Consider the following 26,157-nt stretch of genomic DNA (forward strand, 5'->3'; position numbering starts at 1 on the left):
CTGAGGTAAGATGTGTTCTAGGCAGAGGGGTCAGCCGTACACAGGTCCTGAGGCAGAAGGTTTTTAAAGAGACGCAAGGCTAAGAGTCTGGGGCAGGGTGAGGAGTGAGTGAGGCAGGAGGAGAATTCCGTGTCTTGCTGCATGGCTGTCATGAGCTATTGCAAAGACTTCGGCTCAGACCCCGAGTAAGCTGGGAGTAATGAGTGGGCTGAGGTGAGGTGGCCAAGAGCTGAATTGAATTCAAGGATGGGGAGCAGCCCCTGAGACAGTCCACAGAGCGGGCTGCGGCCTGGGGTCAGATTTGGAAAATACCCTTGAAGCCTAGTGTGGGATTTGGAGTGTCCATGATGCTTACAGGTTCCTCAGAAGGGGTTGCCACATCCCCCCCCCCCCCAGCACCCAGGACCACACAGTTCATTATCAGAGCTTACTGATATTTTCTTCCCTGTGGGTAAATTGAGGCAATGTTTCAGCTCAGGTAAAAGCCAGCTGTGGCTAGAAACCACCTTGAGGGTCCTGTTCCATGTCCAGCAGAGGGCGCCAGAGCCCCACGGAAGGCCAGCGTGCGCCTTGCTCTGTCGTGTCCAACCTCAAGCCCAGCTCAGCCTAAGCCAAGAGCTGCAGTGAGGCCCCGGAGGAGTCAGGGACCCAGCTGCAGCCTTGGAGCTTGTGAGAGATGGAATGCAGCTCAGGGCCAGGCTTACTCTGTCCCCAGTGCTAAAAGGTGCTGCTGGGTTTGGTGTCAGCATCCAAGTGAGCATAACAGGGCCCTTGGAGAAGATGGACTGTGCTATCCACTCCACCCGAGGGCAGCTGCAGAAAGGGAAGGACAGAACTTTGATAGGCCCATCCCAGCTTCTGAGTGAAACACACCTCAAAGCTCCACCTCCTACATAGGTGACCTTCAACATGTATGACTTTGTGTTGGGTCTCAGCCATTCCTCTTGCTTGCTCTGTGACCCACTGAAGTCAGCAGCAGATTGAAGATGCAGGAAGCCTGTAGAGCTGCACTGCTGGCTGCAGAGCTCCACCCCCCAGAGGGGTGGGACCAGCGCTGCCAGAAGAGCAAGCAAGGTCTTCCTGGTTCTAGAAGGTGGATTCCACCCCCAGAAGAGTGACGTCACCTTTGGCTGAGGTGGGTCCTGTGCGGAATGGGTGATGTGGAGACCTGCGCAGGCCCTTCTGTGGAGGGAAAGAGGCGCATCCTATGCTTGGTGCCCAGGTGTCCTCAGTGTCAGCCAGGCCGTGCGAATGTGTCACGGTGTTTTCCTTTCCTCCTGGGGTTGACCTTGGCTCACAGTTGAGGGCACAGTCCATCTTGGTGGGGAAGTCATGGCCTAGGCACATGAGGCTGCTGATAACATGACATCCAGCCTGGAACAGAGACCAACACTGGTGCTACGCTTGCTGTGTTTGGTTTATTCGGTCAGTGTGTCTTCCCACTTCAGGCAACCAGTCGAGAAACTTCCTCACAACCATGACCAGAGGTTTGTTTCCATGGTTAAGTCCCATTAAGCTGACAGATTAGCCACCACAGAGGCAAGTAGGCACTTGCAGGATAGGCCATGGGTTGGGTGAGCAGAGAGGGTTGCTATGGGCTTCCCTGCTGAGCCCGCCCTATCTCCCCAGGTGAGACCTTCCTGCCCTACTACACAGGCCGGGCCATTGACAGCATTGTGATCCAGAAAAGCATGGACCAGTTCAGCAGAGCCGTTGTTGTCGTCTGCCTGCTGGCCATCGGCAGGTAGCCACCCAACCCATACACATCACTCCTGCAGGAGGGAGGGCAGGAGGGCACAGGACCAGCACTGCAGCAACCGCCCAAACTGGCTTTGAACCCTTTGGTGGAGCCGCATCCTAGGGCTATACCGTCTTGTCTCCTAAAATGGCTCCAGTCCCAAGGATGTCTTTTTCTCCCTCCCTGGCTAGTTTGTGAATATGTAGCCCAAAGGACTGGCTTTCTATTCTGTTCTAGAAGGGTCTGGCTGATAGTGTTGGGCCCCTTACCTAGCTATTGGACCTTCTGGGGAGGGGCTCTAGGCCCTGACACTGTCCCTACAGAGTGGCCTGTCCTCTGTCCTTTGGAGGGGGGTGGGAGATGCTGCTTGCCAGAAGGATACCAGCTATACCATCTCTCATCTGAGGTGGGGGGTGGGGGGTGTTGCCTGCCGGAAGGACACCGGCTAGACCATCTCTCATCTGCAATCAGCTCATTGGCCGCAGGTATTCGGGGCGGCATTTTCACCCTCGTATTTGCCAGACTGAACATTCGCCTCCGGAACTGTCTCTTCCGCTCACTGGTGTCTCAGGAGACAAGCTTCTTTGATGAGAACCGCACAGGTTGGTCCCTCCTGGGGACTTCAGGTGTCCGGGGTGAGCTAGCTGCCTGTGGGGCCTGAGAGCAGCATGGGTTGCCCTGCCAGCTCATCCTGTGCTCCAGTTGAGGGTGGAGCCCGGGGATGTTAAGCTGCCTGGTGAGGTTTTGGTGTGAATTGTGGCCACCACAGGACCCTGGCCAGGCCTCTTGAGATCTCTGCAGTGACCAAGGCCTCTCATTGCCATGTGAAAACCCCAGGGCCAGTGCTGCCCAAGAGCGTGACCCACAGAGGCCCAGTTCCTATGACCAAGTGACTGAAAGAACTGAGCGGGAGAGAAACAGTGTCCACCATGGTCCCAAGCACCCAGCCAACCCACCCCTGCCCGCCCCTCACCCCCAGAGCCTGTTTCCCTCCTATAGTAGCTGCCCTTGATGGCTGTTGTACCCCACCCTGCGTGAGAGCCACCTGCTGCGTGTTCCTCTCCATTCCTCTCTGAGCTCAGCTGGCTGCTTCTGACTTGGGTGTGGGGGGTGTTTACCCACTGCCAGTGACTGCTAGCAGAAATAAGTTTGAAATCTGGCTGTGGTGTATATGTGTGTAGTACCAGGCCAGCCTTCCCCAGCTGACCTTCAGCCACTGTTTCCTCCTCTCAGTAGACAGGCAGGTGCCTCACACAACATGCTGGAACCCTGTGTGGTGGCACACACCTTTGACTCTGTCAAGGCCAGCCTGGGCTACTTGAGATCTGGCCTCAAACAAAACAGTACTAGGGGCTGGAGTTGGCCCCCTAGTGTTCCAGAAGTGCCCCCCATCGTTTCCAGAAGGCATGGTGGGGGAGAAGTCTGACTCCCACTATCCATCCCAGAAGTCCCTTAGCATCCCCTCCGCCCACCCTGGCAGCTCTGGGCATCCTTGCCACAGAGGGCTGAGTGCCTGTGTTCCAGGGGACCTCATCTCCCGCCTCACCTCTGACACCACCATGGTCAGCGACCTGGTCTCCCAGAACATCAACATCTTCCTGAGGAACACAGTCAAGGTCACGGGCGTGGTGGTCTTCATGTTCAGCCTCTCCTGGCAGCTCTCCCTGGTCACCTTCATGGGCTTCCCCATCATCATGATGGTGTCCAACGTCTACGGCAAGTACTACAAGGTGGGTGCCCTCCGGCCCCCGGCGGAGCCAGGTCAGAGGTTGGCAGCACTCCTCTGAGGCAGTCGGTGCCCACTCATCTCTTCATTTGCTCACTGGGAAATGTGGAAGCAACAGGCTGCAGGTGACACCAGGCCTCAGGTATCCACAGGCTCAATGGCTCACAGCCTGAGCCAGAACGAGGCCCAGGGAGGTACCGAGGATGAGCACAAAGTGAAGCTGTGAGCATGGGGGTGGAGGAAGTAGGCTCTCAGGACCACGTATTCCCAGTGGAGGCCACGGCACGCAGGAAGGCTCTGTGGTAGGAATGTGCCCGGTGTGTCTGAGAAACCACCTGGTGGCTATTGGGTAGGTGACTGGAGACGGGGAATTGACAGGGCAGAGGTTGACTCTAGGTTTTGAGGGGAATGGTAAGTGGACCTTGCCTATGACACAGTAGGAGACAGTCTGAAGACCCTCAGCCACTGCCTGCTAACTGGGCTCACTCTCCCTGGCCTCCTGGATTTGCAGGAGCTGTGCAGGGTGTGAGCCCCATAACAGGCTCAGGCATCCCTGGGAGTTCCAGCCCTGATGGGATGCTCTCTCTGCTCTCTCTGTAAACAATTTCCTTTCAACCACCAGCAAAGGGCTACCCAGCTTGTGGTGATGATAACCAGTGCCCCTAGTGCTTGGTGTTTCTTGTATTGTGTACAGCCGGAACAACATCCAGGGCCTACTGTTCTAATGCCAGTGTGGGGCCGGGCGTGGACTCTGCTTTTCTGAAAGATCTGCCCTAAACTGTAGTCAGCGGTCTCCTTTAGGCACTATGAATCACCCAGCCCTCAGGAGCTGGCCTGCACCCTCCAGAGCCCCACTGCGGTCTGTTCTCTTGAGTCTGTCTCATCAGTTAGGAGGAGATGGGGTCAGGGAGGGCAGAGTGGGGTGAAGCTGGATTCAGAAGGGTAGTGAGGTGGTCCTGCCCATCGCTGTGCGCAGAGGCTCTCCAAGGAGGTCCAGAGCGCCCTGGCCAGAGCCAGCACCACGGCCGAGGAGACCATCAGCGCCATGAAGACAGTGCGCAGCTTCGCCAATGAGGAGGAGGAGGCAGAGGTATTCCTGCGAAAGCTGCAGCAGGTGTACAAGCTGAACAGGAAGGAAGCGGTGGCCTACATGTCCTACGTCTGGGGCAGCGGGGTACGTGTGGGCAGACGCCAGGGTGAGGGGATGGGCATCCAGATAGGGAGCCCTTGCTTGGTCCCCACATGTGGGTGTCAAGCCATCAGAGTCTTTCCTGGAAAGACCACAGTGTCCTTCCTTCAGAGGCCTCTGTCCCTATCCTGTGCAAGGCAGCAGGGTAGGTAGGAGCTGCGTCCCCAAGCCGACTGAGGCCCAACTTAGGCCCTGGCTCCTCCCTAGAGAATGCAGAGAACTTGGTTTGTCCCTGTCCCCATAACCTGGAGATGGGAGGTAGGCTGGCCTGGAGTGGTGGGGGTAGGTTGGCCTGGAGTGGTGGGGGTAGGCTGGCCTGGAGTGGTGGGGGTAGGTTGGCCTGGAGTGGTGGGGGTAGGCTGGCCTGGAGTGGTGGGGGTAGGCTGGCCTGGAGTGGTGGGGGTAGAGAGTGCGGTTTCATGGGAAGAAGTAGCTGGAGGGGTACAGGGGAACCAGCCAGCAAAGACTACTCAGATGCCACTGTCTGAGGCACTACCTCTGAAAAATGCCAGCCCAGCAGAAGAGAGAGGCAGCCCAGCCAGCTGCTGCCTTTGTCAGTTAATCCACAGCAGGGCACCTTCTGCCCTCAGGATGACACTTGTCCAGCTGTTACCTCTCTTTGGCTTGGGGTGGGGAAGGGCTGCTGAGGATCCAGGAAGGTTGCAGGTTGTCTCATCTCTCAGCCCTCCCCCAAAGTCCATAGCACAGGGTCCCCAAGACAGCACCCTTCAGGAGCCTACCTAAAGGAACAAAGAGGTTTCACTACCCTTCCCTGACCGGCTGCTGTGTGACCTTAGTTGGTGAACCAACCTCTCTGAGCCATGTTCTTTGCAATGAGGACTAATAGCCTGCCTGGCCCAGCAGAGGAACTTGAAGGTGGCATGTGCCAGCCAGGGCCTCACAAAGAAAGCGTTGTTCTGCTGCCAAGCCCACAGCCTACTCCAGCTAGGGCCTTTGTAGGGAGCTACTGGGGGAGGAGTGTGAGAGACAGAAGGGGCAGTGAAGTTTCCGGTTGTGGCAGGGTGTTCAGCTGCCCTCCAGCACCCAGTGAGATGGCTCAGTGGGAACAGACACTTGTCACCAACTCCATCCAGTAACTTGAAGTCCAAGAAAAAAAGGCTACTCTCCTGTTCCCCTGGTCCTCACAGGGGCTGGGGGACAGAGTAGAGGGCAGGGCCCAGGTCTGGCTGAGATCTCACAACATAACCCACGCCCTCCTCCCTCTGTGCAGCTCACACTCCTGGTGGTCCAGGTCAGTATCCTCTACTACGGGGGCCACCTTGTCATCTCGGGGCAGATGAGCAGCGGCAACCTCATCGCCTTCATCATCTACGAGTTTGTCCTGGGAGACTGCATGGAGGTGAGGGGCAGCGAGGGGCGGGGTGAGGCTGTGCAGGAGAGAGCAGGCTCAGATTTATACTGGGTGGGTATGCTTTTAGCCAAACAGAATGTGCATGTAAGACTGCATAAGACCCACCTCAGAATTCAAATACAGTGCCTCTAGGAGAACAGTGCCAGAGAGACAACCTCTGGGCCAAGCAAATGGCATCACTATGACAACAGCACCTGAGGGGCTGAACACAGGAGCCAGGCGCCCTCCTCTGTATGCTGCCACCACTTCCCTCTGTGTGAGGTGGGGATCTGTGCTTCTGAGAGAGGTGCTCAGTGAAGAGGCTACTGTGATTGTTGATGTTCATGTTGGGTGTGTTGTAGCCACAGAGAATGTATATAAAGTATCCATTAAGACCCATTTTAAGCCGGGCGTGGTGGCGCATGCCTTTAATCCCAGCACTCGGGAAGCAAAGGCAGGTGGACCGCTGTGAGTTCAAGGCCAGCCTAGCCTACAAAGTGAGTTCAGGACAGCCAAGGCTACACAGAGAGACCCTGTCTTGAAAAAAACAAACAAAATAAGACCCATTTTAAAAGCCGGGTGTGGTGGTCCACGCTTTTAATCCCAGCACTTGGGAGGCAGAGGCAGGCAGATCTCTGTGAGTTCGAGGACAGCCTGGTTCTTCAAAGTGAGTCCAGGACAGCCAAGGCTACATAAAGAAACCCTGTCTCAAAAAAACAAATAAATAACTGACTGATTTTAAAGATTAAATTAGGGCTGAGATGGCTCCCTTGGCAGAGTGCTTACTGAGCATGCATGAATCAAGGAGGCATGCTGCTGTGGGCCTCTGCCACAGCACTGGAGAGGTGGAAGCAGGAGGTTGGGCCTGGGGCCTCTGCCTTGGGTGGGACACAAAGCAGGGAACTAACAGCAGGTAGCCTGGACATCAACTCAGAGTCCCCAGCTCTGGCAGCTGGGGTGTCTCAGTGCTCTGTGCTGTCCCCAGAGGGAGGGAACCAAGCTGGCCACATCATGACTCGCCCTTTGTGGACTTGCTTCCCCTCCTGAACACCTGACTTGGGGCATCAGGTGCACATCTAATCCCAGCAGCAGAGAGTGTGGGTCTCTATGTTTCAGGCCAGCCTGGCCAAATGGTAAAATCCTGTCTCAAAGGAACATCTTCAACTCTATTAGGTTGTTTGAGACACTGGATTACATGAAGCCCTGAAAAACAATTGTCAAACTGGTGCACCCCTGTGATCCCAGCATCTCTGAGAGTTCACGGTCAGTCTGGTCTACAGAGTGAGTTCAGGATAGCCGGAGCTACATCATGAGATCCTGCACGCGTGCGCGCACACACACACACACACACACACACACGCGCGCGCGCGCATACACACACAGGAACTTAGAACCTGCTGTGGCAGCTAGAAAGGCTTGCGCCTGCCCTGCACTGCTTACGCCACAGCCTCTGAAGGGTGGTGGTAGAATCATCAGGACCAACCCTGGGCCCTGGCACCTAATGCTCCAACACAGTGGCGTGACTTTTTCCTAACACCTTCATTTCTTCATGATCACCGTCTGCTGCACCAGTAGGTGGCATCTAAGGGCTCCATTGAATCGCCCCCAAAGCTGCAACTCTGTCCCATAACCTCCCCACATGCAATCACTGGTGGGTGCCAGGAACGAGCTGTCAGTGGGACCAGGCTGTGTGTCTTCCCTGCAGTCCGTGGGCTCTGTCTACAGTGGCTTGATGCAGGGCGTGGGAGCTGCTGAGAAGGTGTTTGAGTTCATCGACCGGCAGCCAACCATGGTGCATGATGGGAGTTTGGCCCCTGACCACCTCGAGGGCCGAGTGGACTTTGAGAACGTAACCTTCACCTACCGCACTCGGCCCCACACGCAGGTCCTGCAGGTAAGAGCAGCTCAAGGTCTGTCAGAACCATCCTTCCCACATCTTGGTTATGTAGCAAGGGCTCCACTGAGGAATCGTCCCCCTAACTGAACTCCAGTAAGACCTGCTGGAGAGGGCTGGGCATGGGTCAAGTAGATGCCTGCCTAGCAGGCCCCAGGCCCTGGCTTCCATCCTCAGTACCACCAAAAAAAAAAAAAAAAAAAAAAAAAGGATTTGGCTGATGGTATGTGTTGGGGGGCTTCTTCAGATACTTAACAAGAAGCCAGATTGGTGGACCTAGAGCTGTGCTGCACTTGGTGTAAATGCAACCCTTAATTTGCATGCCACACCCCTCCAGAAGCTCTGGCAAGGATCTGGGTCCTATTGAGGGGAGAGGTCATAACAGCCAACCTCAGAGGTAATCCAGGGAGCAGGAGCTGAATAGGTGGCTCTGTAGTAAACACTCCAGACAAGGGACTGCAAATATAAAGGAGCCATGCCACCAACCTAGTGCTGGTGGCTCATGCTTGTCATCGCAGCCACCAAGGAGGTCCAGGGCAGGAAGACCACAAATTCACGGGCCTCCCTGGGCTGCAGAGCAGTAAGTGCCAGGCCAGCCGGTGAAAAGAGAACTAAGCTACAAGTTTACTTTTTGGGAGTCTGCAGTAGGAGGATTGCCACTAGGTCAAGGCTAGATAACAAGTTCTAGACTGGCCTGGACCCCAGTACGGGAGACATCTCAGTGGTTGAGCTCTTGGTTAGCATGTGTATGGCGCTGTGTTCAACCCCAGTACCTCAGAAAAAAACAAACAGGTTCAAAGCTCCCCAGTCCTGGTGTCTTAGGAAGACCGCTCAGAGGCCAGCGGTACCAGCTGAGGCCGAGGGCATGGGCAGGCTAGGGGATGCCCTCCTGCCTCTGAGACCTGAACATCTTGTGTCCCTGCAGAATGTCTCCTTCAGCCTGTCCCCAGGTAAGGTGACGGCCCTGGTGGGGCCCTCAGGCAGTGGGAAGAGCTCCTGTGTGAACATCCTGGAGAACTTCTACCCACTGCAAGGTGGCCGCGTGCTGCTGGATGGCAAGCCCATCGGTGCCTATGACCACAAGTACCTGCACCGTGTGGTGAGTGCCGCATGCCCTGTCCTCTGACCCTTCCCTTTTTTGTGAGCCATGCTACAGATGTGGCTGATGTGACCCTAACCACATAGAAGGCTCTGGCAGCCACCTCCCCTCGCGGTGAAGCCTCCCCTGGCCTGCATGGGACCGTTTCCTTGATGTGCATTAGCCTTACCTCTGGCCATACGCAGACGCCATGGCTCTGCTTCACCCAGCTTGAGCTTCCTGGAGGCAGAGTCAACGTGCACAAGGTTCTTCCTGTTCCCTCAGGCTCCTCGCCTGCAGGTGCAGATGGCCATGCGCTGACGTGCGGCCACGAACAAGCCTCTGTTCCCTTCTTTTTTAGTGTTTTCATCAGTAGACACTCACTAGACAATAACGGGCCTATGGTGGCGGGTCATTTGCATATGGGATGTCTTGTCAATATTTATCCTCTTTACACTCTCTTGCTCCCACTTCTACTTACATGTCTTTTTGGGGGAGGTGTTTTCGAGACAGGGTTTCTTTGTGTAGCCTTGGCTGTCCTGGACTCCCTTTGTAGACCAGGCTGGCCTCAAACTCACAGCGATCCACCTGCCTCTGCCTCTCAAGTGCTGGGATTAAAGGCGTGTGCCACCACCGCCTGGCTACATGTCTTTTTTAAAAATCACACACACACACACACACACACACAGACAAAATAAATGTAATTTAGATTTTTCTTTAAAAGAAGGAAAAAGTTGATCCTGTGCTGACATTGCAGCAGAGGAGCCTGTACAGATGTTCAGACTGTGCACCATCTATCCAGGAGAGCCTTTCACAGCACAAGTGTGTGAAGGCATGCATGTGTGCAAGAGCGGGCACATGTGTGTATGAGCAAATGTGCACACATGAGCGAATGTCCATCAAGTGTGTGTGAGCAGAGATGGGCAGCAGAGAAGGGTCCCAGTCTGTGACCCTCTGGGCTGCAGTCCCACAGAGCTGCAGCAGGAGAGCCCTGGGCAGAGCTGTGGCACCAGGCAGCACCCACCAGTCCTCAGCTCCACTAAGCGATGAATGTGAGGAAGTAGTTTTTTGTGGGCTCTTTCACTTCCTGATGGTAAAAGACTTCAAGCCCCATTCATATGTTTATTAATCATCTGGTTTTCCTCTGGGGAATACTGTCTCCTTTATATTTAAAAAAAATATTGCAAGCACAAAACTGTAGTCGTGATTTAGTGACTTTTCTCATGTTGTGATTTTTTTTCCTTTTTCCATTTTCATGTGTGTATGTATGTTTGAATGCATGTTTGTAGGGGTGCATGAACATGTGTGAGGGTGTGTAGAGGCCTAGAGTCGCCCTAGGTCACTCTTTCCTTCCCCCATACTTTGAGTCAGGCTCTCTCAGTCACACCCAGAGTTCACAGTGACTGTTGTCCCCACTAGCCAGCTCTAGGGGTCCCAGCTCGCCTTCCGAGGCTGGAGTCGGGGTCAGGCCTCCCTGCCTTCCCAGCACCAGTGTGGGCTTGGTGATCTGAACATGGCTCCTCGGGCTTGTTCAGCAAGTGCTTTAACCACAGGGCCACCTCCCAGCCCTTCAGTGCATTTTATAGTGTAGACAGGGGAGTTCCCTTCCACCTTGCCTTTTGGGTTGTTCAGGGAAGCCCTTGGCAATTTATTCCCTATTTTTATGTAAAGGTATATAAAAGTGTGCTGTGTGTATGCATCAGTTGTTTATTTAACCGGTCCTCAATGATGGACAGCTAGGTTGTTTTCACTCATTCACATCACAGTATTACAACATGCTCCTGACTGCTGCTTTTGCATATGGGATGCACAGGGCAACATGACCAACACATGTGGAGATGAGGACAATTAGCATTGTTATTCTTTCTTTTACGTGTGTCCTGGGGATTGAACTCAGATCATCAGGCTTGGTGGCACATCCTCCTCCCACTGGGCCATCCCACCAGCCCCTATTGCTGCTTGTTTTTGTTTTGCTTTGTTTAAATATTTATTTATTTATTATTGTGTGTAGAGTATTCTTCCTGCATGTACACCTGCAGGCCAGAAGAGGGCATCAGATCACATTACAGATGGTTGTAAACCACCATGTGGTTGCTGGGAATTGAACTCAGGACCTTTGGAAGAACAGGCAGTGCTCTTAACCTCTGAGCCATCTCTCCAGCCCTTGTTTTGTTTTTTTAAGGCAGGGTTTCTCTGTGAAACCTTGGCTGTCCTAGACTTGCTTTGTAGACCAGGTTGGCCTCGAACTCCCTGCAATCTGATCTGCCTGCCTCTGCCTCCCAAGTGCTGGGATTACAGGAGTGCACCACCATGCCCGGCCCCGCTACTGCTATTTTTGTGAATCCGATTCCTAACCCAATCACAGGGCAACACTGTCTTTGAACTGCTCCCTTAGAAGGGAGAGGGTGTGGCGGCTGGAAATAGGCGGGTTCTCAGGATTTCAGGGCCAGCCTGGACTACGTACTGAGTTCTAGGTTAGCCTGGATGACAAAGGGCAACTGCCAGGGAGGTCTGCTATGGCTTCACGCACCCTGACCTGGCAAAGTCACAAAGCTGTACCCTACACCCCATGTGGTCAGGGGGAACTTGGCTTAGTTCAGAGCAACAAGATCTGCTGGCTCCAGACTGTCATTCTGGGAGGCCTGGGGTCTCAGAAGGTCTGCGTACCAAGGGCCCTGCTAGGAAGGGAGAGGCAGCTGAGTGCAGCCAGTGTGCAGATCAGGTTTCAGACCTGAGACTCCTGGCGTCAGCCAGGCGGGGCTGGGGAGGCTCCAGTGACAGCTGGTGGGTTCACTGCCAGCCTCTCCTAGCCACCTTGCTCTCCACTCCCCCGACAGATCTCTCTGGTAAGCCAGGAGCCCGTGCTGTTCGCTCGCTCCATCACAGACAACATCTCCTATGGCCTGCCCACCGTGCCCTTCGAGATGGTGGTAGAGGCTGCGCAGAAGGCCAATGCCCACGGCTTCATCATGGAGCTGCAGGACGGCTACAGCACAGGTACCATGAGACAACTCTGAGTTAGGGACGTCTGATGTGCCCATGCCCCACCATTCCATCTTCCTTTCAGAGACATGACACTCCCATCACAGGAACATGACCTTGTCAGTTAGCCTCTGTGGCATCTGGACCTCCTCCATTAATCTAGAACATCTGGTAAGGACCATGTTTGCCACCAGGCATGGTGGCACATAGATCTCTGAATTTGAGGCCAGCCTGGTGTACATAGCAAGCTCCAAGCCAGCCAGGGCTACACAGTGAGACCCTGTCTCAAAAATGAACAAACAAGGGGGCTGGACAGCTTAACAGCACCACTGTTCTTGCAAAGGACCAGGGTTCGATTCCTAGCACTCACATGGTGGCTCACAGCTGTAATTCCTGTCCCAGGTGATCCAATGCTTTCTGACCTCCATGGGCCCTAGGCATGTGGTGCAGAGTCAGTCATACATGCAGGCAAAACACCCACACATAATGTTTTAAACAGAATGTTTGTTTAGATGCACAAAGAGGTGCAGGGAGATTGCTACATGTTCTATGCTAGCCGGGCTTATGAGGAGACTGTGTCTCAACAGTGTGTGTGCATGCACATATTAGTCTCTAGGCCACTTAATGATGTATTTTCAGAAGTCAGTTCTCTCCTCTCTGGGGCCCAGGACTGAACTGTTGCTTGTGCAGCAAGGGCCTTTACCTGCAACAATTTCCAACCCTCTCTTGAATTTGCTCACATGGTCTTGCTGTGTAGCCCAGGGTGGCCTTGAGCTTGCATCACCTGTTTCCCAGAGCAAGGTACAGGAGTCACAAAAGTGCACCATGGCACTGGTCTTTTATTGGAGTTTTGTTATGTAAAGATAAATGTCTTTTTATTCTGCCCTTGTATTGAGAAAGCTCCATTCTTTAAATTCTGCACCTGGCCTTTGTACTTAGTACATCTTAGTGACCTTTCATCCTGGTGCAAGGACCTGCCCCACCCCACCCTGCCCCATCCCACCTTTCTTTTTTCTTTCCTTGTTACCTGCGTAAGTGTGTGGGCTTTTACAATGATTTGCTGACTCGGTTTCCTATTGACAGACATTTGAGTTGTTCTTATATTCGTCTTGTAATGACAGTGCTGTAATCACACCTAACACTGCCTCTGGTCCTCGGTGGGAGAGAGGCAACCTGTAGGATATTACTTGAGACAGGCTTGCTGACAGGGTTGTACACTGTGACAGTAACACACTGTCATTGCACAGTAGGGTGTGTCAGGGCAAAGCATCACAGTGCAGTTGTCCATTCCAAGAAGGTAGACTGTGTCCAGCCTTGCAGCACTCGCTGCGCAGTGCGCTGTCCTATGTTCGGGCATCTCCCTGGTGCAGTGTGGCACACTTTGCATGAAGAGTTAATCTTGGCATCTCTTCCTGAGCTGCCCTTTCCGGGTGTTCCCAGCTGGGGGCCCTCAGAAATGTCTGCAAAGCTGGTGCCCAGGTGAATGGGAGGGCCTCCTAAAGAACTCACCCTATGCCTCCTCCCTGCAGAGACTGGGGAGAAGGGAGCCCAGCTGTCGGGTGGGCAGAAGCAGCGGGTGGCCATGGCACGTGCTCTAGTTCGGAACCCACCTGTGCTCATCCTGGACGAAGCCACCAGTGCCCTGGATGCAGAGAGTGAATACCTGGTAAGTGGAGGTAGCCAGGCTGAGAGGTGGCCACAGGTATCCCAGGCCATGAGAGGGAAGCAAGACACTTGGGGCCCAGGCATGTAGCTCTGAGTAGAACTACAGCCAAGTGACATGAGAAAACCAGAGGATGTGATCAGGAGTGCCACCCTGGTGTCCTCTTGTGTTCCCTCCTCTCCACCTTCCGGTCTCAAACACCAGGCCTTGCACAAACACCCCACCCTGCAACTTACAACATTGACTCTCAGCCTAATTTTCAGTGGTAAAGAGGACAGTATTGGTGCAAAAACAGAGCTCTCACTTCAAGGGAATAACAGTTTATTCTAAACTAAATAAGGGTGACTGTGGCCCAGGAACACAGGTTACCTCAGTCCCGTAAGTCAACATGGAGGCAACGTCATGAAGTTCTCATAGAATCAGGACAAAGAAAGTCACAAGTCAAGACACTTCTCAACTTTATGGATGGAGACGTCAGGGGGCAGTTACAGCAACTCTGGGGAGCTTTTGGGTTGGTGGAAAGGGGGTCGGCTGAATTAATCCATTCTAAAAGGGTTTTATGTTAGTCACAGCTTGTTAAATCTGACAGAGTGGGCAAGAATGACTTTAGGGGGTTGAAACTAGCCTGAGGTATCATCGCAGTTTCCAGAAAGTCTCTGTCACAGTGCCTTGTGCATGTGAGGCCATGCAGCACTTATGTCCCTCCTAGTAGGAGGCGCATGCCCAGGCATTGAGGTAGCCATTGTGGGGGAGAGGGACGACAGCAGCTGAGGCATAAAGGATGGGGCTCCAGCCATCCTGCTCCACATCTACCCTTGTTGTCGCCATCTCCATCTGAGACGTTTACCGGTGGTTTGTAGGAGGCTCATTGTATTAAAATAAGCAAAAATGGCAGGGAGGCATGACCCCAGCAGAGGCAGGGAAAAAAAAAAAAAAGGCAAGACTGCCATTTGGACTGAGGTTGACCATGAAGAAAAAACCAAGATTTACCTTTTGCTTAAAGAACCAGACTGGCCATCTCTCCTGTATTTATTCACTGGCACTGTCTCCACTGTCTCTGTAGATGTATAGCTCTTTTAATTTTAGCTTTTCCTTTGGCAGCTTGAAGGCATAGCTATAACCGCACATGGAGTAGCTGACTAGGGCTCTAGGAAGGCTGGGACTGGCAGTGTAGCTCTGAGCCTGTGGATGCTGACTTGGTTTTATTGGCATTATGCCAGTTACTCTGGAAATGTAAATTCAAAGCCACATCCTAGAAGATTTAGCTAACAGTGCAGGCCTCCTTGATATCCTTAGCATGTGTGGCTGTCACAGTGACTGGCAGTGAGCACTCAGGCGGGTCAGGACCTTCTTGCCTTGATATAATTGGAAGTAGGGATCTGTCTGCTGTGCGTATGTATAGGGCGGGGAGTGTCATTGTATGTCATCCATTTCCTTTTCATTAGCAAAACACAAGTATTGTTTCACTTAGTCCCAGCTGATTGCACCGTGGACCGTTTGGCTACTTGAATCAAGAAGCATCAGCACTTAGGGATGAGCCATGAGTGTTGCTGTTGGTAGAGCCTGCTGTGTGCTGTGGGAGAAGGGTTAGTCCATCTCTTCTCTAGTTGCAGTAAATGGAGTGCTTTGTTACACCTGAGCCTGGGAGGGGGCCCTTTCATGGTGTTTACATCATTGTTTCTAGTTCACTGGTTGGACTTTGTTTTTGAGACACGTAGCCGTGGCTGACCTCAAACCTATAGTCCTGCACCCCACCCTCAAGGATTAATGGTATGCACCACCACAATGACTTTTTTCTTTTTTCTTTGGTTTTTCAACACAGGGTTTCTCTATGTGGCCTTGGCTGCCTGGACTCACTTTGTAGACCAGGCTGGCCTTGAACTCACATCGATCCACCAGCCTCTGCCTCCCGAGTGCTGGGATTAAAAGCAAGTGACTTTTCTTAATAGGAAAATGTTTACTTACTTTGGCTGTAAGAATCTTTATTTAAGCCAGGTCTAGCACACAGAAATGCCAAAAAAAAACAACTTGATTTAAAATATTGATACCCCCACAATGGAGAAGCTTTTTAAAAAAGAAATTTTAAATAATTTTTCAAAATAAGTTTGTGAATTTAAAAACAAGATTTTTAAAAGCCAAATTATAGTAAGTAATGAGAAAAATATTTTCACAAAGACAGTGAAAACACCTAAATCCTTTAAACATGAAAACTAATTTTACGTAAGGTAGAGGGGGCTCTGAGTAAGTAACAGTCATGGAAAACATGACTAACAGACAGCTAAAACCCTCATTTGTGACTTCATTAAAACAAAGATTAGTATTTTATCACTTAAAAATAAACCAAGTGAATTACTAAATATCATGAGCAATTTTTTTATTTTTTTCACAACAGGGTTTCTCTGTGTAGCCTTGGCTGTCCTGGACTCAGTTTTTAGACCAAGCTGGCCTTGAACGCATAGTGATCCACTTGCCTCTGCCTCCAGAATGCTGAAATTAAAGGTGTGCGCCACCACGCTCAGCCTCTGGGTTGTTTTTTTAATCATTTAAATTCTTTTTTTTTTAAGATTTATTTATTTATTATGTATACAGTGTTCTACCTGTACACCTGCACACCAGATCTCATTATAGATGGTTGTGAGCCACCATGTGGTTGCTGGGAATTGAACTTAGGACCTCTGGAAGAACAGTCAGGGCCCTTAACCTCTGAGCCATCTCTCCAGCCCTAAATTCTATCATAGCTAAAAGTTCTTTTTTGTTTGTTTTTGAGACAGGGGTTCTCGATGTAGCCTTGGCTGTCCTAGACTCACTCTGTAGTTCAGGCTGGCCTTGAACTCACAATGATCCACCTACCTCTGCCTCCAGAGTGCTGAGATTAAAGGCGTGCGCCACCACGCGTAGCTATAGTTAAAAGTTCTTAAGGAGAACGTATGCTTTTCTTTAATAGAGATGACTCATAGAATTTGGCTTAACTTTGAATAAGCTGCCCAGTCCTTCTGTTGAGCGGCTAATGGACGTGTTCCCAGAGTGTATGCCTTCCAAGAAGGTCAAAGCTTCAGTTAGTTTTGGCAGTTTGAGTTAGCTGTTTACCTAATAGGTCAGACTTTAAATTGATCTGAGTATCTGTCCACTAACTCAAGTGCCACCATCGTTGTGTAACTAGATAGAACACCCCAGACAGGGTTCTCTGAACAGAGTAATTTCCCTATGGTTACGGCAACAACTGTCCAATGAACAAAGGCTTTTCCATGGGAAAACATACAAGAAGTAAACAAAATCTAAACACAGGTTTTAAATGTCAGAGAAATACAAAGTTCTTGTTTTCCAAGCCTTTTTCTTTGTAAACATTACTTAAGAAAACCTTACTTGGAGCTGGAGAGATGGCTCAGTAGCTAAGAGTACTGGCTGCTCTTCAAGAGGCCATGGGTTTGATTCCCAGCACCCATGTGGAGGTTTTAACCATCTGCAACCCCAGTTCCAGGAGAATCAGACCAGGCGCCCTCTGGCTGGCACTGCACACACACACATACCATGCACAACATACACTCAGGCAAAATACTTGGACTTTGTGTTTTAATATAGGTTCTCTCTTTATCCCTAGCTGTTATGGAGCTTGCTATGTAGACCAGGCTGGCCTCCAACTTAGAGATCCTCCTGTCTCTGAATGCTAGGAGTAAAGGTGTGTACCACCCTACCCAGCTTATATGTTTTTTAAAAAAGAAAATAACGTTTAAAATTATAAACATGGGGCTGAAGAGATGGCTCAGTGGTTAAGTGCCTGCTCTTTGAAAGGACCCGGGTTCAATTCCTAGCACTGATATGGCAGTTCACAATTGTAACTCCAAGATCTGATACCAACACACATGAATTAAATAAAAATATTTAAAATAAGCCGGGCGTGGTGGCGCACGCCTTTAATCCCAGCACTCGGGAGGCAGAGGCAGGCGGATCGCTGTGAGTTCGAGGCCAGCCTGGTCTACAAAGTGAGTCCAGGATGGCCAAGGCTACACAGAGAAACCCTGTCTCGAAAAAAATAAATAAATAAATAAAATAATAAATATAATGAAGCATTAATTTTGTCTCAGGGTTTTGAATATTTACATTAAAATTGTAACACATATCCAGGCATGGTGGCACAGGCCTTTGATCCCAGCACTCAGAGGCAGACGTAGTTGGATTGCTGTGAGTTTGAGACCAGTCTGGTCTACAAATCCAAAATAAATAAACATTAAGATGAATAACTGTCGCAAATATATTAGCACGATATAACACACTAAGAACATCCATTATGGTTGTTATAGAACACATTATCTATTTATAAACTCCAAACTGTCTTTGTAAGCCTTAAAAGAGCTGGGGTTTTTTCGTTTTTTTCCTCCCAAAGACAGGGTTTCTCTGAGTAGCCCTAGTAGCCCTGGCTGCCCTGGAACTCACTCTGTAGACCAGGCTGACTTCCAACTGATCCTCTTGACTCTGTCTCCTGAGTGCTGGATTAAAGGCCTGTGCCACCATACCTGGCTAGTAAGAATATTTTTTGAAAGTCTAGTTTTTTGTTACATAAGACAATCATACAAATGAAATAAAATTGTTAATTATTTAGAACCTCTTCTGGAAGGAGATTATAACTAATTTTGTTTTAAATAAATAACATTTTAAGGTTTTTATGAAACACTCAATAGATCCAAAGGTCTCATTTCAGTAGATGTCAAGTGTCCAGGTTTATAAGGCACTTTGTGTCTATCTGGTAATTCAGTGTATCACCAAAACACTACATTTAGGAATATGCACGTGTTTTTGTTCGTAAATTTTTTTGTTGTCTTTGCAGGGTGGGGGGTAGTCTCAAAACTCACTCTAGTAGACCAGGCTAGCCTCAAACTTAAAGATCTGCCTGCCTCTGCCTCCTCAGTGTTGGGATTACAGTGGTGTGTCACCACTGCCCAGCAATAATTTAACACACAATAAAAATTCATTTAAAAAATCTGACTGTAGTAGCCAGTGTTTAGCTTTATTTTAGGCAAACAACATACAAAAACAGTTATTACACACAGTTAGACAAATTAGATAAAGTGGGTGCATCTATTTTATTATGTATACAGTGTTCTATCTGCAGGCCAGAGGAGGGCACCAGATCTCATTACAGATGGTTGAGAGCCACCATGTGGTTGCTGGAATTGAACTCAGGACCTCTGGAAGAGCAGTCAGTGCTCTTAACCTCTGAGCCATCAGCCTCCTGCAAAATGGTAGAGATTGCTCAGTGGTTAAGAGTCTGTGATGCTGCCTGTAATCTCAGCACTCAGGGAGGCAGAGGCAGGTGGATCTCTGTGAGTTCGAGGCCAGCCTGGTCTACAAAGTGAATCCAGGACAGCCAAGGCTACACAGAGAAACCCTGTCTCGAAAAACCAAAAACTAAAACAAAAAGTCTGTGCTGCTCTTACAGTGGACCAGAGCTTGGTTCCTAGGACCCACATCAACAACGCTTGACAGCCCAAAACTCCAGCCAGCTCCAAGGGCTCTGGTGCCCTCTTCTGGACTCCACATATATACTTTTTTTTTTTTTAAGTTAAAAAGTGGGTGTGGTGGGACCACACCTTTAATCACAGCATTTGGGGGGCAGAGGCAGGTAGAGCTCTCTGAGACTGAGGTCAGCCTGGTCTACAGAGTGAGTTTGGGAAAGCCAGGGCCACAAAGAGAAACCTTATCTCAGAAAAAAAAAAAAAGCGAGAAAAGCTTAGTGGCATAAAGATCAAAAGGTGAATTTCACCATGGAGACCTAGTATGACTTCCTCTTTTTTGGGAGGCAGAGGCAGGCGGATCCCTGTGAGTCCAGGACAGCCAAGGCTACACAGAGAAAACCTGTCTCGAAAAACCAAAGGGGGAAAAAGAGCTTAAATAGCTAAGGGGAGGAGGTGCTTGTATCTAAGAGAAAAAGGAAAGGAAAGATAGGGTGTGTGTGGCTCAGCATCAGGCTGGAATGTAATTTCCTGCTTGGGATGAGCACAGCGGGCAATGCAGGCCTGACCCAGTGGCCATTTACCCAGCACTGCTCACCACAGAGCTCAGGTGCATGCTGTCTTTCATCAGGCGTTCCTCCCTCCAGCCCTGGGACCAGATGCTGCTGTGCATAAGGCTTAAACACGGATACACAACCACTCGGTGTTTGTTTCCATTTTGGGTGACAGTGACAAATACTAAGTGGGTCTCTGGCCAGAAAAATCAGCTAAGGAACCCAAGGTAATGGACAAGCCACAGTCAGCAGGGCAGACCAGCCACAGACAGGGACACTCACCGGCAGCGAAGGCAGAGGTGTAGCTCCTGGGGCCCAAGGAGTTCCCCTAAGCTTTAGGGACTCAGGCCAAACATCTGTTCTGAATGGAGCCTCAGGACAGGCTGGCATAATAAAGATATTTTAACATATGGTAAACATAGGGGTGAAGGGAAGCTGCTCCAGGAGAAACTGTAAGACTTACCCCAGTGTCTTACTGTCACAAGTGACCCCCCCTACCCCCACCCCTGCCAGATGTGATTTCTCTGTATAGCCTCACTTTATAGACCAGGCTGGCTTTAAACTCACATCAATCCACCTACCTCTGCCTCCCAAGTGCTGGGACTACAGGCATTTGCCACCACACCTAGCCACAAGTGGGGATTTTTTTTGTTCTGTTTTGTTTTTTCGAGACACGGTTTCTCTGTGTAGCTCTGGCTGTCCTGGACTCACTTTGTAGACCAGGCTGACCTCAAACTCACAGATATCTGCCTGCCTCTGCCTCCAGAGAGCTAGGATTAAAGGCGTGCGCCACCACACCCAGCTGATATTACTAATGTTTGTAAGTTATTACCACTTTCATAATTTCTTTTCCTTTCTTAGATAATTTTGTGTTCAAATAGGCTGTGCTTCAAGGCAGGCTGCCCACTCATGATCATTTTGTTGCCTAGAACATCTACTTTTGCATGAAAAAAATACCAATTTTGGGATGTCAAGTTTGTGCACTGAGGGAACCATAAAGCCAAGTTCTCTGTGGTTTGATCTCTCGTTTTCAAATCCTTTCAAGTTCTAAGTCCATAATCTTCACATAATGTGCACTGGGCACCACTGCAGCTTCATCCCCAAGCACTTCCTTATTTATTTTAGAAAGCTCTTTCCCCGCTGGGCATGGTGGTGCATGCCTTTAATTCAGCACTCAGGAGACAGAGTCAGGAGGATCTCTCAGTTGGAAGTCAGCCTGGTCTACAGAGTGAGTTCCAGGGCAGCCAGGGCAACATAGAGAAACCCTGTCTCAAAACACCAACAATTTGCAAGCCTCTCTATGCTAGCTAGGAACACGAGGATGGTTTTTTTAATAATTTATTTTATGTGCATTGGTGTTTTGCCTGCATGTATGTCGGTGTGAGGGTGTCAGATCTTAGAGTTACAGACAGTTGTGAGCTGCCATGTGGGTGCTGGGAATTAAGAAGAGCAGTAAGTGCTCTTAACCGCCGAGCCACCTCTCCAGCCCAGAGGACCGGTTTTAAGTGAGGGGTATATATGGCTTTGGGCACAGACTGCCTCCACTTTCACCTCAGACCATTGTCTCCAACTGGCTCTTGAGTTAGGTGAGAGCTGAGACCTGGGTGGCCAAATATGTCTTCCACCAGGACGGTCCTGTTCCTTCTGACCCGATATGGAGTATGTCTGCTGGGCAGGAGAAAAGTGCTGAGGAAAAGTCCTTAGCTAAAGGCAGCAAGAAGCAGAAGCACAGAACAAAACTGGGTGTCTGAGGAGAGTCAGGAGACAGAGTCAGCTGGCAACAGATCCAAGTATTCCAAAGGCAAAAGAAACCAAGTAGACACCAAAGTGCTCTCAGATATCAGGTACTGTCCAAATACTTCAGATACAAACCACACCACACCAGGCAGATCAAAACGCTCCACAGTGAACACAACAGACATGTTCAGTCAGACGCTCTAACAGCAAAGCCTGGCTCAGATAAACATGGGCCGTGGGCCCAACCAAGGGAGGCCTGAGAGCACCCCAGAAAGCTTCCTCACAATACACCTACGGAGATGAAATGCTAGGCGGCTCACACTCAGTGGGTCCCTACCAGAACCTCCCTTCCATCCAGGTGCCTGGCTGCTCTACTGCAAAGTAGATGATAGTTGTTGGCACACACTAGCTACCACCTCAAGGGAGATCATTTATGCTAGAGCCAAAAACTAGTGACCCCAGCCAAGGCACATAGTTAGGTCATCCCAAATTCTATGCTCAAACATGGAAGTAGTTGCATGAAGTTTTTATAGTAACAGAACAAAGAAAGTCATAAATCAAAACACTTTTCAAATGCATTGGTGGGAACAGGTTATAGACAAGAGGAGAAACCTCAGCTTATCTGTTTGTCTCGGGATGTTGGGTGACACAGGGGTGGGCAAAGAATGACAATTAGGGCACTAAAGCCCAAGGTAAGTGGTGATTAGGCTCTAGGCCAGCAACATTCCACTCTCTCTGTGTCCCTGCATTTCTGTTAGAACTTTCTGCTAGAACTATTAATCACCAGCCTTTGTAGACACAGCTTCTTTCCTGGAATCCTCATTCAGTGGTCATGTCCTGTTGCTGGTTAGTGGCACGTCCCTCCAAGGGTCAGTCTGCTCTTTACCAGATGGTCACTGACCTGGTCCCAAACACCAGGCACCACTCTATACACTAGGGTTACTGAGAAAGGCTGACTAGACAAACAAGACCTCTGTCTCCATGGCATTTCTACTCCCAGGTCACAACAAGGAAACCACCGGGGGGGGGGTGGGGGGGGAGGGTTATTTTGTTTTTTGGTGTTTCGAGACAAGGTTTCTCTGTGTAGCCTTGGCTGTCCTAGACTCACTTTGTAGACCAGGCTGGCCTCAAACTCACAGCGATCCACCTGCCTCTGCCTCTCAAGTGCTGGGATTAAAGGCGTGTGCCACCACGCCCGGCTAAGCTGGGGTTTTTTATGCTACAGAGAAAAACTGTCACTCAATGCCAGGCATGGCAGCCATTGCCCAGCATGAACACACGTGGGCATCAGTGAACGCCTTGAAGCTAGAGCCAGCTGAGCTTTGCTCCCCTGGTGCAGTGGTAACAGGCATTTAAAGGGGAACCAGCAAGGGAGTAAGGAGAGGACAGAAGCAGTACAGAATTGCAGTGTCAGTGTGGGCACACAGCATGCCCTGTGTCCAGTGGAGGTGATGGGAATTGTATCTCCCCACAGAGGATGGTGACAGCTCCCTATGATCATGTTTGGGATGTAGTGCTCTCAGGCCCTTGAAAGACGGCTGTGCTTGTAGGAGCTATACAGATGACCAGGGTAACGAGACGCAGGTGTGGAGCCCTTGTTAGTAGATGCACTAGGGAAGGATGGGCGGGGCCTACGGCCTATACCCATGCTGAGCCTTCTCAGGAAGGCATCGAGGAGCACTGTGCATCCAGGAGTCCCTCTGAGGCATGGTGGTGTCATGGGGGTTGCATGGAGTTATTGTGCACTCTGTGGCACTCACTGTGAAAACCAGGTAGTAAGTCACCTCTTAGCAAAGTCCTGAAACTGAAGGAGCCAGCTGTGTGGTGTTCTGGGACTGAGAGCATCTGAGGAGCAAGGGTAACAGGAAGTTCAAAGCCAACGGTTGGGGTGCGTAGAGATGGGGAGGAGAGAAGGAGGGTTTTCCCCCAAGATTTTTAAGTTTAAAGAAAATAAAAGTTCTTAGTACCCCACCTCTCCCTTGACCCTTGTATCTGTAAGCTGCACCTGCTGCAGTCCTTACTTTACTAACTGTAAAGACCCTCCTAACTTATTCTTGGGGTGTAGTTCTGTGAACTCTGAGAAGCAGCACAGCACCTCCTCCCCCTCACAGACCGGCCACACTATGTCAGAAACTCCCTATGAGTTTGCATCAAATCCTGAAGTATGAGAAGCTAGTTAAGCAGGTGTTTAGCAAGAACTGACTGGAATCTTTGAGACAGCTATGATAGGGCCCGCCTGCCATCTCAGCCCTCCAGAGGCCGAGGCAGGAGGAAGAAGGTTGCTCTCAGGTTTGGAGCCAGCCTGGGCTACATAAGACCCTGTCTCAAAAAAACAGTGAGGGTCAGGGAGTAGCTCAGCAGGGGAAGGTGCTTGTTATGTTGGGGCCTAACAGGTTTAACCCCAGGATATCACATGGTAAGAGTGGTAGGAGACAACCAATTCCCACAGGTGGTCCCCTGACCACCACACGTTTGATGTTTAGTGTACACACACACACACACACACACACACACACACACACACACACACAGTATTTTAAGGGGAATGAGTAGGACAGCAGGAAAGCTAGAGGTGGGAAGGAAGAGGAGAGAGTAACACACAGAAGCCTCGAGGCCTGCTCAGGAACTACTTTTCCTGGCTGGGCACTGGGTAAAAGCTCTCCAGCTCCCCAGGGACCCACTTATATTAGTGCCTGTGCTGTGTGAAATAGAAACCAGGAATTGGTTCTGTCTTGACCCTCATTTTACCACCAAGAACTGAATGTCAGATGGCAGCAGCAGGCCGGTGGAGCCATAGCGGGGGGTGTGTGTGGTGTGGTGTGTGTGTGTGTGTGTGTGTGTGTGTGTGTGTGTGTGTGTGTGTGTGTGTGTGTGTGTGTGTGTGTGTGTGTGTGTGTGTGTGTGTGTACGTACGTACCGTGCAGCCCCTGAGCCTGCTCCCCTTTGTTCCTGCAGATCCAGCAGGCCATCCATGGCAACCTGCAGAAACACACGGTGCTGATCATTGCACACCGGCTGAGCACTGTGGAGCGGGCGCACCTGATCGTGGTGCTAGACAAGGGCCGTGTGGTGCAGCAGGGCACGCACCAGCAGCTGTTGGCGCAGGGTGGCCTCTATGCCAAGCTGGTGCAGCGTCAGATGTTGGGACTCGAGCACCCCTCAGACTACACAGCTGGCCACAAGGAGCCACCCAGCAACAGTGAACACAAGGCCTGACAGCCAGGCTGCACAGTGGAAGCGACCTGCCGAGCCCCTCTTGCTTCCTGCATCTTGCCTCTTTCCACCTGCTCCCCAGGCACCCACTGGCTGCCATGGACTACCCCCTTCTACTGTCCCCCTTCTTGGCTCCTCCAGGCCTGCCAAGGTAGAGCAGCCTTTTTAAACCATGTCACCAGGGTTTTTACTGCTCGGTTCAACACCCTCCAGTCAACTCCTAGATTTCAAAACCCTTTCTTTTTGGACTGGCAGTGAGCAAGCTCACCAGGATGTTCTCAAGACTTCTGAGCCACGAGTGCACGACCCTTTCTAAGCGCCTGGAGGATGCTGGGAGAGAACGAAGCACTACCTTTTGCCCCTCCGGAGAAGCGGTTTCCCTGTCCCCTAGGGGGACACAAGGGCTGGCCTTCCATCCTTCCAGTCTCCCTGCTCTGTGAGTCAGGCAAGGGTAGGCAAGGGAGTGGGAGGTGGCCGACTGCCCATCACCCCCCTGCCAATCAAAGCCAGTCTCACTGTGAACCACCAGAACCTCAGAAGAGGAGGGGCTGGCCAGGCCTGGCGGGCCTCGGGGTGCCCCCAGCCCTATACCCAGCACTTGAGCCCTTCATCCTTCCCCCTGGCTGGCACCTTTCCCTCCTGTCCACCCTGCTACTCTGCGGAGGACCCTGGTTATTTGTGAGATATGTTCTCAGATTGGTGGAGATTGAGGCAAAGGCCAGGGTCTGACTTTGTCCTGGTCTCAATATTTTGGGAGAACTGGGTCAATAAAGTGTACTACCTCTGACCTCTACCCTGTCAGGTGTTCCTTGGATCTGGCTCTTCTCTGGGCCCTGCGCAGTGCAGACAGCTGCACAGGCAGTTTGCTGCTGTGTCTTGGAGACCCCATCTGTGCTCTTTACATCCCCAGGAATCGAACAGATCATATGTCAACTGTCTCCATGGGGCCTGTGCAGGGTAGGAAGGTTAGCAATAACCAAACACCAAATACCCATATGCTTCCATGGCAGCTAAAGCCCAGCTGACACCACCTGTTTCTGTCCATCAAGGTGAGGGCCCCCCACCCCCCCACCCAGTGTGAGGTAGAGAATATTGTTACTGTCTAGGGGTCTTGATCCAGTTCTTTCTCTGTTGAAGAATTAAAAGATAGGACCATTTACCCCAAATTTATGGACCTGTCTTTAGTCAACTGACTAGCCCTGAATTAGGGAAGGAGGACCCTACCTTGAGCTTGTCAAGACTGGTTCACACGCAGAGGCCGACTCCCAGGAGAGGACGCCTGCCCTTTTGTCTCCGGTGAGGAGGGTGGGGAAACCAGCCATCTTGGAATGTCAACATCCTTATTATCTAATCATGGCCCCTCTCCTCACCTGTCTGCCTACCAGGGAGCCTGTTCCTAGGCCTGGCCTGGGAATGACCTGTGTGTCGTTCAGCTTGGGCTTTAACACAGGGTCTGTTTAAGGTGAGCAGACCTTGAAGTCATGACCTCTCGGTCACAGGTGGATAGTATGACGCTCAAGAGGCTAATCTGATAGAGGCAATTCTTCACTGCGGACCTCCCTCCCCCTTAAGGCGTGTATCACGT

The 26,157-nt window shown here is 51.0% G+C and overlaps 1 protein-coding gene across 3 annotated transcripts in view; it reads left to right on the plus strand.

Moving 5' to 3' along the window:
* Abcb9 (ATP binding cassette subfamily B member 9) overlaps positions 1–25,599 on the plus strand; it is a 49,189-nt gene extending 23,590 nt beyond the window's left edge. The window contains exons 3-12 of one of the 3 annotated variants that reach the window (XM_051161472.1): positions 1,630–1,744; positions 2,210–2,340; positions 3,263–3,468; positions 4,441–4,638; positions 5,885–6,013; positions 7,710–7,898; positions 8,824–8,997; positions 11,814–11,973; positions 13,488–13,624; positions 24,315–25,599. In XM_051161472.1, coding sequence (XP_051017429.1) covers positions 1,630–1,744; positions 2,210–2,340; positions 3,263–3,468; positions 4,441–4,638; positions 5,885–6,013; positions 7,710–7,898; positions 8,824–8,997; positions 11,814–11,973; positions 13,488–13,624; positions 24,315–24,575 — 1,700 coding nt within the window. In that variant the 3' untranslated portion in view covers positions 24,576–25,599. Of the gene's footprint in view, positions 1–1,629; positions 1,745–2,209; positions 2,341–3,262; positions 3,469–4,440; positions 4,639–5,884; positions 6,014–7,709; positions 7,899–8,823; positions 8,998–11,813; positions 12,194–13,487; positions 13,625–24,314 lie in introns of those variants that run through there. The other 2 variants (XM_051161469.1, XM_051161470.1) reach the window with 2 other exon arrangements.
* The last annotated feature ends 558 nt before the right edge of the window (positions 25,600–26,157 follow it).

This window comes from Acomys russatus, chromosome 19, assembly GCF_903995435.1.
Source record: "Acomys russatus chromosome 19, mAcoRus1.1, whole genome shotgun sequence".
NCBI classification, from domain to species: Eukaryota; Metazoa; Chordata; class Mammalia; order Rodentia; family Muridae; genus Acomys; species Acomys russatus.